We start from the raw sequence: 17967 nt of genomic DNA on the forward strand, positions 1-17967 counted from the left end.
GGTGGTGAATGAGAAGACTCTAAATTGAGAAATTGTCTTGATTTGTATAGATTAAAGTCTGATTTATAGTTGTTTGAAATAAAAGAAAGGATTAAAGGTACCAATTAATCAAGCTAGATCCTTCTTATTTATGTTTTGGTTTCTGGTGTATCATCAAGTGATAGTAGAGGGACGTTGGGTGCCAATTTCATATTTCAAGGTCTAAGAGCATTTAGTTTCAAGACACTGGGAGTAGGAGGCACCATTGGGTGCCACTTTAACAATGGGCCTCTGACTTGGTTCTCGTTGGTTAAGTTTGTGCTTCATTAGTTGAAACCAAAAGCAGTGAGCTCACTGGCTCTATTCCATTGAACACCATTTTTATTTTATCCAAAGGTGTCCCAAGGACCTTCTTTCACTAGGTGCTAGTATAGCTCGCTAGGCACTAGGACCTTAGAGAGATAGTACTCAACGCACACTTCTGTCGGGTGCCATATGTTCTACATCTTGTATAAGTTGTTTTTCATGTTTTTGTGATATCAATTGTTTCTAAATGTTATATCTAGCTATTAAAGTGAAATACCGATATGAATGTATGGATTGTGGGGGGCCTTCTAAGGAGGGAATCCCATTGAATGTGTGGTTCATTAGGGTGTGCCTTGAGGTAAAGAATGCTCCATTTTTGTGTAGTCATCCTAAACTCTACTAATCATGCATATTCAGGTAGAGGAGAATTATTAGATGGTGAAAGTGACAAGAGATTTTATCATAAGGACGACCTTAGTATTCTTACGACTATGATTAGACTAACTTTGTGTGAGTAGAATAATATTTGTATCACTACAAGTGCATGACTTCACTAGTTTGACTCAAAGGAACATATATGGAAAAATTGAATTCCAAAAGAGTTCTGATTGTATGTATTATTATGTGATAATTGAATGATTCATTATATTATAGATGTATGTTTTATCCTTTTCCAGCTAGTATACCTTGTTAGTGTGTTTTGTGGTTGTTGTGTTGTCTTTTTTTTTTAAATGATTATCTTATAAGTGTGGACAAATTAAGATCAGGTGTAAAGGCACCTATTGTGGATGAAAACCAACTATCTGAGTCGTAGAATGATATTAGATATATTAGGTATAGTTTTGGAATAAAATCATAATACAAAACTTTAAAAATATACATATATTTTATTATTATAGTCTTATCAAATGTATATAAGATAAGTTGTTTTTTTGAATATTTATAATAAAACATTTTATTTTAATAATATTATACTATTAAAATATGATGTTACACCTACACTATTTTATATTTTATATGCTGTTATATCATGAAAAAAAATTATTACAAGAAAAAGATAAATTATTTAATGAAAAAAGTAAAAAGAGTTTTGATACTTTACTACCAACGAAAATGTGTTATTTTGAATTATTTTTATATAAAAATAATAGTGTATTATTTAAAAAAAAAATTTATAATGATGAAAATTAATACTTTTTATTTGTTTATGTAACAGAACCTTAAACGTCTACATACTATTAAACAGAAAAAAAGTATTATTATTATTTTCCATATAGCAATGTATGTTAATGTTTCGGTATACAAAATTGGTGGTTTTGTTGGTGAAGACTTATTTGACACTTTTTGCACTAAGTAGGAAGTTAAAGATAAGAACAAGGAAGAAAAATTAAATAACTCATAGTTTTACTAATTAAATTAACAATTTGAAATCTTCTTTAAAGTGTCTTTAATATTAGAATAAGAAGGAAAAGAATCGTTAAATCTCAACTAATTGAAAAGTTATTTTTAGAATCATATCATTAAGTATGATAAAAGTAGTAAGTTTACTTATTTTTTTAGTTCAATGTTTTTTTCTCATGACTAAGTTTGTGAGAATTACCATGTATAGCTCGAAAACCATAATAAAATAAATTACTATTATAATATATTTTGACATTTTAAAATTAAAAATTTTAAATATATGAATTTCAATATTTTATTATTATTAGAACAATTTTAAGTAATACAAATTAGTTTTACTAATATTTTTATTTTTCAATTTACATTTTTATTAGATGATATATGTTTTTTGTTGTCAACTTAACAAATGTATTTAAATAAGTCAATTGTGCAGAAAAAAAGAGTGATATACACAAAACAAACAAAAAAAATTTAATTGTTAGCTTATGAACATATATCATGCAAAAAATTACTGTTTATTTTCAATAATGGTCTTTCAATTTAGAAAAAACAAAACTTATGATAACATCAGGTATGGATCATTATCAAAGGAGTCGGGGTCGTCATTGCTCTCCAAATTTAAAAATAAAATAAAATTATATGTAGTATATTTTAGAAATTTATAAAAATTAAATTTGATAGTTTTTTATTTTTTTTATAAGGCGAATGTTTATAAATAATGAAAGATAAAATTAAATATAATAAAAAATAAAAACAATAATTAAAATATTTTTTATTTTCTTTCCGTACAAATTGTTTTTATCTTCCACTCTTTTTTTCTTATTTCTCATATATATATATATATATATATATATATATATATATATATATATATATATCATTTTAAAAGAAAAAAAAAGTAATTTTCTCTTGTCTCATTTTAGTGATATATTAATTTATTAATTATTATTTTTTTATTTCATAAACTCTTTATATATTATTTTTTATGAATATAAAAAAAATTATTTATTGTGTTTTTTTTCACAGTACATTTTTTTATTTATTTTGATTTGATTATCAGAGGATTTTTTATTTAATAATTACTTTTCTCAATTTTTATTATATTAGGTTAAAGTTTCAATCTCAAGATTTTATTGTTGATGTTTTTAGCTATCTTCATTTAAAAAATACATTAATCATGCTTGAATATGTCAATTTTGTATTATTAAAATAAGATTACGGAATAAAATAGAAGATGATTTTTTTTACGACAAAATTATTTATATTAAACAAAATACATAAATTTTTTAATTATAATTCAATTATTAATAAATTAAAAAATTTGTATATATAATTTCTTTTATTGTTAAGATTATACTAAACTATATATCATTTTGACTATAAGATAGACATTAATTAAAATATAAATTTTAAGTATATTATTTTATCTTTTCCCTTATTAAGTTTCACCGGAAAAAGCTATGATCATACCATCCTCTTTGAACATGTGAATAATTATTGCCATTTTTTTTCCTTACTTATTCACACTATATTCTTTTCCAAGAACATTGTTAGTCCTAGATAACTGCATACTATATTTTTAATGTCACAGTAGTCTTTTTATTATTATCCATCTCTGTAGTCCTGCAAAATATCATAGCAAAAAATCATACACAAAATAATATTCTCTTTTTGTACACCATTATGATATATTTATGATATATTCATACATTTTTTCTTCACTGTCCTACTCCACTTAATTGTTGGTCGGTATTAAAAGTCCATCAGATATAAGTCAATTTGTATCAAGTTTTGTATCAAAAGGTGTTTGCAAGCTTGAAAATACTTTGACATTTTTAAACTCATATTTATGGTTTTAACTTTTTAAATAACAATATGTTACCGATATCAAACATATATTCTAAGGTAATTTTTTTTCTTTTAAAAATATCAAATTATTTTTGGTACCATCATATCCTCACTAAGGTCAAGACTAACAATAAAATTTACACTGTGTTTGATAGTCTGAAATAGATTATTCCTATTTTAGGTTAATTCTAATATTTGTTACATGATTTTAAGTGAACCATTACCTAAACGTTGTTCGATATAGGAGCATTTTAATAAACGCTAACAATAAAATGTGTCTATATCGTTATTAATTGAATTTATTTTATAATAACTACAATCTAATCCAATATTAGACAGAAAAGAATAAAAATCTTAGTATGCGTTTGGATTGTTTCAATGGAAATCAAACATTTTTTTTGTTTATTTCAATTAACTAAATGGAAAAACAATATAAGTGGTGTGTTAAAACAAAAATGAGTTAACACATTCTTAATTGTTGGAGACTTAATACAGTGATCTTAATGTTTTATAATATATTAAAAAATATTAATACATTAAAATTAGTGTATTTTAAAGATACAATATAAAAAAAAGTAAGCAAAGAACATGAACTCCAATATTTGATATCAATTTTTTTAATATCAATAGTTTTATTATGAACGAGTTTTATATTTTTAAAACACATCATCTTTCTAAAATCAATTCTTTTTCTTGCTCTTTTTATGTTATCTGTTTCATATGTGTATTTTCAATCATCTATATGAGTCCTTGTTGATCATAATGATATGCCTTGATCATTTTTGTATTGTTCTTAGATATAGATACGACATCTTGTGAGATTAAAGTGATTTTAGATTTATTAGAGCAAGTTCAACTCTCTCTCAAGTAAGAAAAGTTAATTGCTCAACTTTCATATGATTAATACCTGGTAATTGGTAATTGTATGCTTGTATGATGTTTTTCCTGTATGAGCTGTGTGATTCGAAATTAATGAGTGAAAATTGAAATTAGAGTTGTAGTTTGGTTTATTTGAATTATATGATGAAATTGGGAATGTTGCTTAATTGATATTACTTATGATATTGTTTGAATAGTTGCATGCGGTGTAATATGAATTTGTCATTTGTTTTGGTTGTTGGACGAGTGTGCTTTCAGGTCGTTGGACGAATGTGCTTTCAGGCACTACTCGTTGAGCGAGTAAATATTCTCACTAAGCGAAATTAGAGAGTCTAACTCTATTATATGTTCTCTTGTATATTTAATGTGTGAATTTGTAAATGTTAAAATGATGGTTGGTTTATGATGTTTATTTGAGAATGGTTGATAAATTTATGAATAAATATGCATGCGATTAATGTTGTATGAAATTATGATGATGATGAGCTTGTTAATGATCATGAATATTATATACATCTTTGGCATAATTCTATAAATTTCATAGGGAGATTCTTGGTGGTGTTTCATTAGTGTAAGCATTGATATGAGAGTCCACACGTTGAATGTTATCTTGTTGCTCTAATCATCATTCAAGCTCAGGTAGAGTAAAATAAGGTATGTGGTGAGTAAAATTGACTAACCTTGTGTACGGTAGGATGAAACTCATTGACAATGACTCTATAAAGTAATAGAGGTCACCACAAATGTAAGATTCCTTGAGATTTCACATCAATACTTTATTTGAATAATTTAGTCTAGAATGAGTCATGATTTGTGATTTAGTTGTTTTTATGAATGAGTGATGTATGATAATATCTCTATGTTGTTTTATGAAAACTCTCTTGTACATTAGCTTACCATGTTGTTTACTTTGGTATTTCTTGTATGCTTGTTTGTTTATTTTGCGATGATGATCTTATTGGTATAAGTATATGAAAGTGAGTGTTGAAACATCTATGATGAAGGACAGTAATATCGCAAAGTTTCCTTCATTTATGTCTAGTAGTTTTTCATTAGTTAGTTTAGATATATTTTATTATTACGATTATATTTTTTAGATAACTATATTAATACTATATATATATATATTTATTTATTGGTAATCAATGTGTTATTTTATCACTTATAAGTTGATAAAATTGAGATTTTACACAAATATTGTATTCAACACCTGTACCAATAAAATAATATTTTTATTTTAAAATATAATAATGTAGAATGAATCAACTAGGAAAATAAAATAAAAAAACATAATTATTTATTTTAAAGTATAATAATATTTCACGTCAGTTATTGTCCTTTCTTCTTGAATTCTCGATGATGTTTTGGTTCCAAAGTACCATTAATTGATAACATTATATACTGAAGAAAATGCTTCCAAACTTTTAAGTAATAATTTATCTGATTATATGCTCAATGATAACTGATTAAAATAACATTACGTGGTCTTAAGGGTAAAATAATATTTTTAATTTCAATATGATTTCCTCTCTCCTTTCATCCATGCCAAACAAACTTGTATAATAGTATTTTTTTTTTTCACATCAAACAACTTTAAATTTCATCCCCTTTTTTTCCTATCCATTTTCCTCTTTCTTATTTTTCACTCAGTTGTTTTCTCCTTGCCAAATGATAAAACATTAAGGAAAATTTTTATTTTATCAATGATTAGGAAGTGTTATTTTAAAAATTAAAAAAGTTGTAAGTAAACGTGTTATAAATTTATGTAGATACTCCCTAAGAAAGGGTTGTTAATAATACACTTCTTCTAATTTAGTATTGACTAAATTACTAAAGATATACATGAGAGTTGAATAAGTAGAATGAATAAGGTCAGACAATTTCATGATTATTTTTAATAAATTTTATATAAAAAAAAGTTAGACAATACATTTCATAAAAGTAAATTACCTTTAGGGGGACATCCAAAAAAAATTTGCATTCACGTTTTATGATTTAAAATGACCTCATAGAATGAGATCATCACCAGGTTAACTCAAAAGAACAATTATACCAGATTATGATTTAGGATTAATATTCTTAAATCAATCACAGCCAAAAGAAGAATCTAATATTAAGCCACACAATATTTTTAAATCTAATATTAAAAAAGGGAATATCATGTTTACAGTCAAAGGGAATTTGACTTGTAGCAAAAAAATAGAGCACTTTCTTAGTAAAGCATATGCATGCGTTGAAATTTGTGACTTACTTAGAGGAAATATTTATGTATTTTTTTTTCCTTAAAAGGTATTTTAAAAATACTTAACACAATTTCAAACATAATTTACACCAACAAAAGCACGTGTAATAATTTAATGGTAAATAACAAAAGAATGTTCTGAAAATTGAAAATATATATGGATGTGATTAATTATAAGTCTAAAGTGCATCTTTTATACTTTATGATGCTTAATTATTGTTTTGTTATAATTTTTGTAGAAAAAAGGATGTCTTAAAAATCAATCCAATACAATGCAAAAAGCAGCACTGGATTTGCTTAAATCCCACTTGATTGCTTCACCTTCCTCCGCAGTTTCTTTCTCTCTCTCATTCTATTTCATAACTTGAATCCTAAGTATGATTTGCACCATCTTCTTCTCTTTAAATGCACACAATTAGTTCCTGGTTTTACCCTCTCCACACAGCAACACTGACACATTTTCCACCTCCACAAACCTTTCACTGACACAAGCACACGGGTAATGTCTCACTATATAGACCCAGTCACCACTTCCTAGTTCGCACATCCTTTCTCCATAATTAAGAAAACACTGTCCTTTTTCTGTCCTTTTTCTCACTGTCTTCCCACACATGGGTCGCCATTCCTGTTGTTTAAAGCAAAAACTAAGGAAAGGTTTATGGTCCCCCGAAGAAGATGAGAAGCTCTTCAATTACATAACCCGATTTGGCGTTGGCTGCTGGAGTTCGGTTCCCAAACAAGCTGGTCGGAATCTTAAAACTTCCCCAACGTCTCGCTTTTTTTCTTTTTTCTTTTTGTTTCTTCTCTTGTAATTTCTTGTCGCTGAAAGAAAAAGCATTTCTTTATGAATTGCAGGACTGCAAAGGTGTGGAAAGAGTTGCAGATTGAGATGGATAAACTACTTGAGGCCGGATTTGAAGAGAGGGATGTTCTCTCAACAAGAGGAGGATCTTATAATTAGCCTTCATGAAGTTCTAGGAAATAGGTATATATATAACACTTGAATTAATTATGTACTGATTAACAAATTGTGATGCTTTGGAAGGGTTTTTGAAATGGTTGTTTTCCAATGACAGGTGGGCTCAAATTGCAGCTCAGTTACCAGGGAGAACTGATAATGAGATTAAGAACTTTTGGAATTCTTGTTTGAAGAAGAAGCTAATGAAGCAAGGGATTGACCCTGCTACACACAAGCCTCTTGTCAGTGCTGAAGATAACATAATAAAGGAAGAGAAGGACACCATAGAGACACCGTCTGTGTTGTTACCAGCGTCTCAAGGGATTTTAGTCTCCTCACAGGATTCACCGCTTCTGGTGAACAATTCAAATTACTATGATGGTTTGTTCAATGTAACAGAAACTTCAAGGGAAGTTTTCGTGAGCAAAAATGCATTGGACCCTTTGTCCTCCTACTTTGAATTCCAAATGGGTTACGATTCAAGTGTGAACCCAATGAGACAGTTTGATCAGAACCAGGTGGGAACCAATTCAAGTTATGGATTCTCCTCATTGCCGTGTCTGAATAGCTCTGATCACCACGGGAACGTGTCGGTGGCAGAGTTTTCAGACAACAACTCAGCTTCTAAAATCAGTTCTTTGTTGAAGGAAAGTTCAAGCAATAGCTCTGGCATGAGTGTTTATCCAGGGGCCGGCTGTCAAATGATGGAAAATGCCGGCTTCTCATCATGGGAATGTGACAATAAAATTGATCCTTTGTTACAGTTTCAAGTCAATGTGGTAAAATCTCAAGAGTTCAAGACAAGTTCGTGGCAAGAAGGCCAATTTCTGACTCAGAATTCCATAGATTTCACTACCTATCCGTTAATGTCACTGTCGGAGGATCTAACAGGAGCAAATTTTAATGTGTTCCAGCATATGTGAGCTGTAAATTCTCCTGTTTTTTTTTTTTTTTTTTTTTTTTTTTTTTTTTTATTTTGAGTTGATTTTTTTTGTGTTCTTTATCTCTCGTTGAAAATTGAAACGACAAGATATAGAGCAATAGAAAGATGTTGATAACAGCAGATTTGTAGCAAAAGATGAGATGATCCCTCTCCTCTCGGATATCTTTGTTTTTCCTGTTGATGTATCTGTTTTCATCAGCAGAAGTTTGAATGACGATTATTGCTGATTAATATGAGTGAATCTAATTATTTTTATGATCCTAATCTTTTCACGTGTCCATTCACAAGCCTTTTATTTCAACATATAACAATCATAATTCAGAGCACTCCACCGTATATACTTCAATTTGACTGATCGTGAATCAATCCAACACAAGTTAAACGTATATAATTATTATATAGAGTAAACAATAAAATTTAAAACACAAAAACCATATAAACTATCTAAAATAAGATGACTTTTTATAAGATCACAATAAGATGACTTGAAAACCTTGCTTATGTATTAATTCGTCTCGCTTTCATGTAAAAATTCTCTCTCTATCACCGTCACACATTCCTCTTTCTTTTCTCTTAAATTATAGTCCTTGTCGTGCTTACTTTGGTTGTCTTCCATGGAGAAGAAGCGGGTCAAAGACTCAAATTATCAAATATGATGAGGGGTACTTGTCACAGTCATTAGCAGTGATGCAGAATTTCAAGACTCAATGGACGTATACACATGGACAAGGATGTCTGTATATATATAATATGATGTAATATGAGTGTGTGGATTGATCTGTGGAAAAGTCTACAGTGATGCTGAAAAAGATGAACGAATAAAAAGCCGTACACATAATATGAGAAGGAAAACGCCTTTGAAAAAGAAAAAGCCATGAACCTTCTTATGCTACGCGCTCGTACGTTTTATGTACACGTTGATGAATACAAAGAATGAGACACGTATAAACAAAATATGAAGGGTACGTAAACAGTGGTGAAAGAGTTTGAAACAGTGTGATTATCGTATATTATTATGTATGAGATGGTGTGTTACTGGCATATGATATGATATGATATGATCGAGTTGCGGGCTCCATGCACCACCATGCATTTTGGAATCCCTCCAAAAGGTTAAAATTGGCTGCCCAAGCTGTGCATTATTGGAGAGAGATTCATATGAGATGAAGCATATATAGGTTATATATTAAGGTCTATGTGTAGGGTCTTTCAAAATCATCTCTAATTATCTGTCACCACGGAATGCTCCAACACACAATAATATGCACATAACTCCTCACCTCCATAACTTGCTGCTTATTCTGGATATATCTATATATTATATATAATTAACTTGCATAAAAATTAATAATGCTTCTGCTGTATATGTACATTTATGTATACACTTATATATATTTATATTCGCATCATCACTTGCAGCTCTCTTCAGGTTTCAGACAGGTTACAGAAATTATAACAGAGAACGTGACAATATTTTATGTTGCAGATCAATTTGCTGATTCGCTGGATCTTTTTGGGGTGCTATAGCTATACGGATTTGCCACTGTTTAAAACGATTTTACAAGTGAATATTACAGAAAATAAAATGCGGTGCCTGTAACATTGATTTTATAATAATAATTTTGGATTTTATATAAAAAGAATTTAAATTTGCTTGAAATTAAATTTTAAATGTACTTAGATATTTAAAATGTACTTAGATATTTAAAATTTCATTCTTTAAAGAAATTTTGATATAAAACTTAAGCTACCTTTTTCAGCACTTCTTCCAAATGAATGTTCACTACAACAAAATAAACTTTTGTCACAAAAATTTAGTGATAAATATAAGAAAATCTAGCTATTCTGATTTTAAAGTTTAACAAAAGTGTTTAATAAAATAGTGTTTAATGAAACAAAACCGTATAAGATAACACGCCAAACATTATAAATGTGTAAATGTTATTTAAATGTCAAATGTTATTCAAAGCACACTATACATAAATACTAGTACATATACAATGCCTAAATGCTAATGCACGTTATTAAATGCATGTACAAATAATATTTTCTTTTGTTGTGTTATGTTCCATTGTTCTGTGTAAATAATAAAAGGACAAAGCTTCATTCAAGGTTTTGCATTGAAAACCATTGTTATAATTAGCTTGATTTGTATATAAATTATACAAAGATATTTATATATATATATATATATATATATATATATATATATATATATATATGTTTCGGTTGAATTGGTCTGAGGGTCGGTCGTTCTTCTTTGTTCTACTCTCTTTTGATCTTCAATCCTATCCGAGAATGCAATCCACTTTGATGAGTTGTTGACCTACAGAAGACACTCCGACGCTCAAGTCAGATATGTTTCATAAAGAGGTATATATTTTATTAGGATAGAAAAAGATGTCTTTACCTGGGCATTAACCCTATATTTATAGGGCTTATAGCAATCAAGCTCATTAATTCATATTTGATATGACAATAAATCCAATAATACATGCTAATATACTTGCTAATTGTCCATTAATACCATATGCACGTGCAATATGACCTGTCAATCACTCATAAATAGCGTATATTCACATTTAATATGGTCATTAAACGTATTAATTGACCATTAATGATACTTACCTTTCCTGATTAGTGTTTGTCTGATAGCCGGTCGGTTGCCTGTTTTGGTTCCGGATTCTCCTTAGTCGATCGGTCACCAAGTATAGTATATTAAGCCCCCCAAATCCGAGTTAACCGTGCGGCTTTAGCCGAGGTTAACTATAGGACTTATGAGTTTGAGGGAGGTTGTTGTATCTTATTTGGGCCGAACAGTTTCACGTATTGAATCTTTGTCATTTGTACTATATAGTTGACTAGCTGCATACTTGACACTTAGTCCTTTTTATCAGAGCTTCTTGGTTGACGAGAGTGTAAACAACTCGGTTGAGAGGGATTTTCCTCCGGTCTTTGACTTCAGCTTTGACGAGAGGGATTTACTTCTCGGCCAAGAGGGATTTACCTCTTGGTCTTTGATTTCAACGAGAGGAGTTTACCTCTCGGCCGAGTGGGATTTACCGCTTGGTCTTTGTCTTCAAGTTTGACGAGAGGGATTTACCTCTCGGCCAAGAGGGATTTACCTCTTGGTCTTTAATTTCAACGAGAGGAGTTTACCTCTCGACCGAGTGGGATTTATCGCTCGATCTTTGTCTTCAATCTCGACGAGAGGGATTTACCTCTCGGCCAAGAGGGATTTACCTCTTGGTCTTTAATTTCAACGAGAGGAGTTTACCTCTTGGCCTAGTGGGATTTACCGCTCGGTCTTTGTCTTCAAACTCTTCCTGAGAGACTTCACCGTTGAATATGAACTTTAACAAAGTTAGCAACCAGTGACTGAGCATGAATTGCTAGGCTTAATTTATTCCATAATGAAAGCATAAGACAAGAAAAAAAATCTAAATCAAATGAAATTGAATTTAAACATGACATTAATAATTTCTAAAGGCATGTCTTTTGTTTCGAGAACTTTTAAGAATTTTTTTACTCTTGTTGCAAAACCTAGTGTTTATCCGAAGTAGCGATGTCGAGACCGAGCGCGCGTCTGGTTCTTCGTGGCTTCATGAGGATGCCGCTTGGCCCCACTTTGGGCGCTAAAATGTTTCGGTTGAATTGGTCCGAGGGTCGATCATTCTTCCTTTCTCTACTCTCTTTTGATCTTCAATCATCTCCGAGAATGCAATCCACTTTGATGAGTTGTTGACCTGCAGAAGACACTCTGACGCTCAAGTCAGATATGTTTCATAAAGAGGTCTATATTTTATTAGGATAGAAAAATATGTCTTTACCTGGGCATTAACCCTATATTTATAGGGCTTATACCAATCAAGCTTATTAATTCATATTTGATATGACAATAAATCCAATAATACTTGCTAATATACCTGCTAATTGTCCATTAATACCATATTCTCGTGCAATATGACCTGTCAATCACTCATAAATAGCGTATATTTGCATTTAATATCGCCATTAAATGTATTAATTGGCCATTAATGATATTTACCTTTCCTGATTAGTGTTTGTCTAATAGCCAGTCGGTTGCCTGTTTTGGCTCCGGATTCTCCTTAACTGATCGGTCACCAAGTATAGTACAATAATATATATATCATATTTGCATTTAATACTTGTTGCATGTTTTCCTGCTTACCACTATTTGAAGTTGTCTTATATGCAAAGAAGGAAACAAAAATAGGTTCTACCCTGAAATGTAGAAAAACACTAGAAATGGAGGAGAGGAGGGCATTGAATAATGTTTTCAAAACTCTTTTCGTAAAACAATGCTTACTGTCTATTGCATGGGTTAGACGGTCTACAATAATTATTGGATGTATATCTTTTCAATAAAGCATTTTAGAAAAATATTTTAAATAAGGAAAGCAATAGCACAAGTATTTTTATATCGGTTCACTCAACCCGAGTTGTGGCTAGTCTTTCTTAAGAATTCTTACGAGGTTTCATTAATATTTTTCAAAGATTACAATCAAGTACAAAGCACTCCTGGTATTCACTGGGTATTATCAACCACTCCTGGTTTTCAAGTATTAAAAACCACTCCTGGTTCCTGAGTATTATAAATCACTCATGCTTCCCCTAGTCAATCTAACTAATATGAGTTTAACCACTCCTGGTATACAAGTATTGTCAACCACTTGTAGTTCCCTTAGACAACTGTCTAGAACATTTAACTCAACTGAGTTAAACAATACAAGTGTTTTAATTCTCTTAAGAATATCCAAACACAATTAGTGTTCTTGATTATAAGTACATATTCTAATGACTCTCAAGGAGAGGATAAATACAATACAATGAAATCTGAGAACTTGTAGAGCTCTTTCTCTTAGGTTGCAAAGCTTTAGACGATATAAGCTTTGACGTAGAGTAGAGCATGCATTAAAAATTCTTTCTTGTATATGTTCTCTCTCTCCTATTCTCTCTTATATTTTCAATTTCTTTAACAACTTCTTCTCTTCTGTGATTCTTCTTTATATAACCCTCTTGAGAAATGACTGTTGGACACAGAGTTGACTTCAAATAGACTTCATAGCCTTTATATGTAGTTGGACAGACTTAGGTCTACGTTGTAGGATGACAATGCTTTATTTGTGCTTTCTTTCATGAGTAGCTTGTATAGTCTTCCAGATCTAAAGGCTTTAAGAAAACATTATAGGAATGTCTTGTTATCTCTCAATGTCTTTCTGTCATTTGTTTAAAGTTTCTAATAAAGCTTAGTGTTTGATGTGTCATGATATGATCTATTAAACGCTTGCTTCCTAAGGTTGTCTAAGCTTTAATACATCATTTAGTTATGCTTAGCACGATCATCGTCCAAACGCTTTATCATTTTGTTCAAGCGCTATTCAAGTTCTATAACGTTTGGCGCTTTTTATGTGTTATTCCTTGACATATTTAAGATATAAGATAATTATATATATCTTTTGAAAGCGTTAACCGCATTATACTGATATCCTAGATAGTTCATTTTTTCAGACGCTTAGTGACTCAATGCACTTGCTTATTGAATCTTAAGCTTTAATGTTTAGCTTAGCATTTACATGGATTATGTTTTCATTATAATATTGCTTGCGGTTGGACAAAATTTACCTCAAGTGTTGTATCCTTTATAAATGTTTATCTTGTTTGATACACTTGATAGATTTTTGTATATGATAAACATATGTTTCATTCAATATTATCTTTTAGCATATACCCTTGTTAGACGTTACATTATGTAATCAATATTTCATTTAGTGTTGTTTTTTAAACTTCAAAACTTAAGTTGCTAGACAGTCTGGTTTCTCTAGATGATCTTGTCTTAACATACTCTTTGATCCTGAAATGGATATGGCAACAAGGAGAAATAGCAACAAGGTTAGGAAGCAAAAACAACTCGTGAAAATATAATAGTAATAGTAGGAAGTAGTTGACTCAAACTCAAATCTACGCTTTCAAAAATCAACTTAAATGGCACATAAAACAATCAAAGGAGGTTATTGAGTGATTATAAAACCAAATGTGTGGAGATGAAGCCTGCACTACTCTCATTAATCACAACAAACCAATTTTTTGGTTTAGAAGATCCTTTCAATCACCTTGCAACATTTTATGAATTATGTGAAACTCTTGGAATAGATGTTGAAAATGAAGATGCCATTTACCTAAGATTATTCCAATTTTCACTCACTGGTAAGGCTAAAACGTGGCTACAATCTCATCTTAATCAAAGCTTAACCAGTTAGAAAGATGTGGAAAAGAAGTTTCTAGCAAGATTTTTTCCTCTAGCAAAGTTTGCTAGTGTCGAATCTGCCATTGCAACATTCTCTCAAGGATTTGGTGAACCATTCTATGAGGCATGGGAAATATACAAGGCCTTATTTAGTAAATGTCCCAACCATGAATTTGATGATATAGCACAACTTAACATGTTTTATAGTGGGCTTATACCCCAAACTTGAATGTTGTTAGATGGATATGCAGGAGCAACCATTATGATTATTGAATCTTAAGACTCAAGATGTCATTAGAACATAAAATAAAACCATTTCACAAAGATGAAAAAACTGAAAAAGCAAATGAAAAAGTTGCAGCTTGAGCCACGATCTCATGGCTTAACACAATAGGTGCTGAGATGTGATTTTTGCTTATGTGATCTCTAAAATGAGAACCTTTTACACGAGAGACTCAAAAAGAGGAAGAAGTGAATTACGTGAGTAACAACAAGAGGGCAAAAAATATTCTAATAATTGGAGATAAAATGGAAATCAAAATCAACATTCTAGTTGGAGACAAGATAGAAGAACGTCAAGTTGACAATCTGCACAAATGCCTTATAAGTAACATAAATATCCTAGAAAATTTGGACGACTTCTTTTTCTCCATCTATTTTTCTCCTTGTTGAGGTCATATAGTTTTCTTCTTCACACAATATATATTAGTCCCATGGTGGGCGCAAAAAATATTCTTTTCTATAGAACCAACTATACTTTGCAAATATCTCTAAAAGTCATTATCTTCTTGATAGCTTGGGCCCAAACCCATCTACCAATCAAAGACTAAGTCCATCCTTCAAGCAAGGTCCCAACACTATAGGAATGGCTAGAAGACTTTAAGAAGACCTATAAGACATCCCCAAGCAAGTAGAAGTGAAGAACTACTCCATTTGAAAGGAAAGACAGCAAAGCTTCCGGATTAGGTCATGCTTATCACAAATCCTTCTTTGCCCAGTGAGCTCGAACTTCACTCAATGCACACATGACTTTGCCTAGTGAATGTGTGCATCACATTAGCATCCAATGAGTGTAGCTTGAGTTGTCACATGGAAATCATGTTGCATATGTGTCATATGTGCATAATACATAGCTGATGTTTAACCTTAACTAGTAGCACCGTGGGGAGGCTTAAATGAACCTATAAATTCACCTTCCCACACCATTGTATTCACTTGCTGCATTTATGGTAAAGGCATTTTGTTAAGATGACTCCAGAAACTTTCCTCTACAAAGTCATGACTAGAGAGAGTGACCTCTAGCCACCTTCCTTACATAGGTTTACCTTCTAAGCTTGCTAGATCATCACAAACACCACCTAACCATATGCACCAAGCCAATCCTCCATCAACCACACCTTTTATTCCTCTACTTTTGTTTTTTCCATCCACTATCTTCATTGGATCCACAACTGCTTGGAGTTTCCAATTTTGAGGACTGTATCATATGGTATTTAAAGCATTAGTTCAAGCTTTCAATTAAGTGTTATGTGTGGTTTTCTTGAGTTGTCATTCATCTTCCATAATTGTCTTGTTGTTTGTGTTTTAATGTTACTGTTTCATCTATTTTGTTCGGTTAAATCTACTTCTCTTTGTTGTTTTAGTGCTTTTGTTGCTTATTGTGGTTTGTTCAATCATTATAATCGGTGAAGTTGTGTTTAAATGAATCAATCCTGCTTTTAAATACTTAAATTTTTTTTGTTAGTCATGTGCTTAGTACAAGTGCTGATGCAGCTTTAATTTGTCATAATTATGGTTTAATATGCTTTTAAGAATGATAAATTGTGTTGGATTTAATTTAGAAACATGTGTGTGCCATATATCAACCAATGACAAGCAACGAGATCTTAAATGTAGCCTTGGTTGTAGTGAGCCAATGCATTCAATCTTAATCTGTGTTTGGATTCTTGAATATAAAGTGTTTGATAAAATTCGAGTAGTAACACAATTTGTTTGATAATTTCATCACAATTTTGGAGTTTGTTAATGTTGTGTGAGGCTAGGTACACCAAATGAACAATGAAATGCAAAACCATAGCTCGGTTAGTCAAGCTAGAATCACACTTTCTTGTTTGATCATGAGTAATAGCTTTTCACCGTGCTAGTTTTCTTTGAAATTTCTCTAGTATCAATTTGTTGGTCATTTTGTTGTTGTTTCCAGCTTCGCTAAGTCCAATTGCATTTGTTAAAGTCATTTTTCATACTACCTAAGTCATTGTTTCACTCTAAATCAAAATTAGTGGTCTAGTTGGACTAAATTACTCTACAATTAGAAGTGGCAAGGTTAATTTTCAAAATATTGTTGTTTTTGTGCCAAAATTTAGTTTAAACAACTCTATTTCAATGAAAAAAATTTGTTGAGATAGTTCATTTCAAGTTTCTTGTGTGCGTTTTAGTATGTCAAACACCACTTTTGAGTCATTTTTTTTGTGTAAATTGAACCAAATGACACTAGTTTGAATAAGTCATTAAATTTGAAGCTTTTGATTGTAGTAAAAGCCTATGATTCTGATGTGAAATTGTAAAAATAGTTTGAATAATCAAGGTTTAATACATCATTTGGTCCCTACTTTTGGGGGTTTGGTTCAAAATGGTCCTACCTTACGAAAAAGTTCAGTAAGGTCCCTACTTTTGTTAAAATGTTCAATTCAGTCCTTTTCGTGGACGCCGTTAAAAACATAACGGTGCTTATGCCACTGTGGCCAAATCTGAGTGAGCTGTTGTGTTTGATGATTACGTGACACTATGAATTGAAGTAATTTGGGTGGTAGGTTTAAGTGTGGGTTAAAACAAAATTACCCTTATCTAAGACTGATTTGGGCATTTTTGGGTAAAACATTGTGCTGCAAGTGGTTTTGGTTGGTGATTCCTTCAAAGTGAAATTAGAACAGCGTACATGCGTGAGGTAAGTGGTCGTAATCTAAGGCTAATAAGTTGATGTTGTTGTTGTTGTATTTGGGGGTTAGGGTTTAATTATATTTTGTTCGATTAACGATGATTTTCGGGGTATAAATTTGTTGGGTAAATATTATATGTTGAATTGTTTTGTAATGCGGTTTGTATTGTGTTTTAAATATGATTATAGTTGTTGTTTGTTGGGTGGT

At 30.8% G+C, this 17967-nt stretch overlaps 1 protein-coding gene and 1 non-coding gene across 2 annotated transcripts; one reads left to right on the forward strand and one right to left on the reverse strand.

Moving 5' to 3' along the window:
* The first annotated feature begins 6964 nt into the window (after positions 1–6964).
* Positions 6965–8814, forward strand: LOC124831214 (transcription factor MYB61-like). The gene is made up of 3 exons (XM_047305133.2): positions 6965–7399; positions 7511–7640; positions 7732–8814. Exons 1-3 carry the CDS (start codon positions 7267–7269, stop codon positions 8534–8536), a joined length of 1068 nt encoding a protein of 355 aa, XP_047161089.1. The 5' UTR covers positions 6965–7266; the 3' UTR covers positions 8537–8814.
* Positions 8815–14891: 6077 nt separating this feature from the next.
* Positions 14892–14998, reverse strand: LOC148203470 (small nucleolar RNA R71). The gene has a single exon (XR_015784575.1). It is a non-coding gene; the product is annotated as a small nucleolar RNA R71 (small nucleolar RNA).
* Positions 14999–17967: the final 2969 nt, after the last annotated feature.

This window comes from Vigna umbellata, chromosome 2 (assembly GCF_029865625.1).
Source record: "Vigna umbellata cultivar VRB3 chromosome 2, Vumbellata_1.0, whole genome shotgun sequence".
Taxonomy (NCBI): domain Eukaryota; kingdom Viridiplantae; phylum Streptophyta; class Magnoliopsida; order Fabales; family Fabaceae; genus Vigna; species Vigna umbellata.

What these genes read in the sequence shown, in the direction of transcription:
- LOC124831214 (XM_047305133.2), top strand. Translation starts at nt 7,267, where the DNA reads ATGGGTCGCCATTCCTGTTGTTTAAAGCAAAAACTAAGGAAAGGTTTA. An exon ending in TTCGGTTCCCAAACAAGCTG is followed by an intron (nt 7,400 to 7,510) that starts GTCGGAATCTTA and finishes TATGAATTGCAG; the next exon opens with GACTGCAAAGGTGTGGAAAG. An exon ending in CATGAAGTTCTAGGAAATAG is followed by an intron (nt 7,641 to 7,731) that starts GTATATATATAA and finishes TTCCAATGACAG; the next exon opens with GTGGGCTCAAATTGCAGCTC.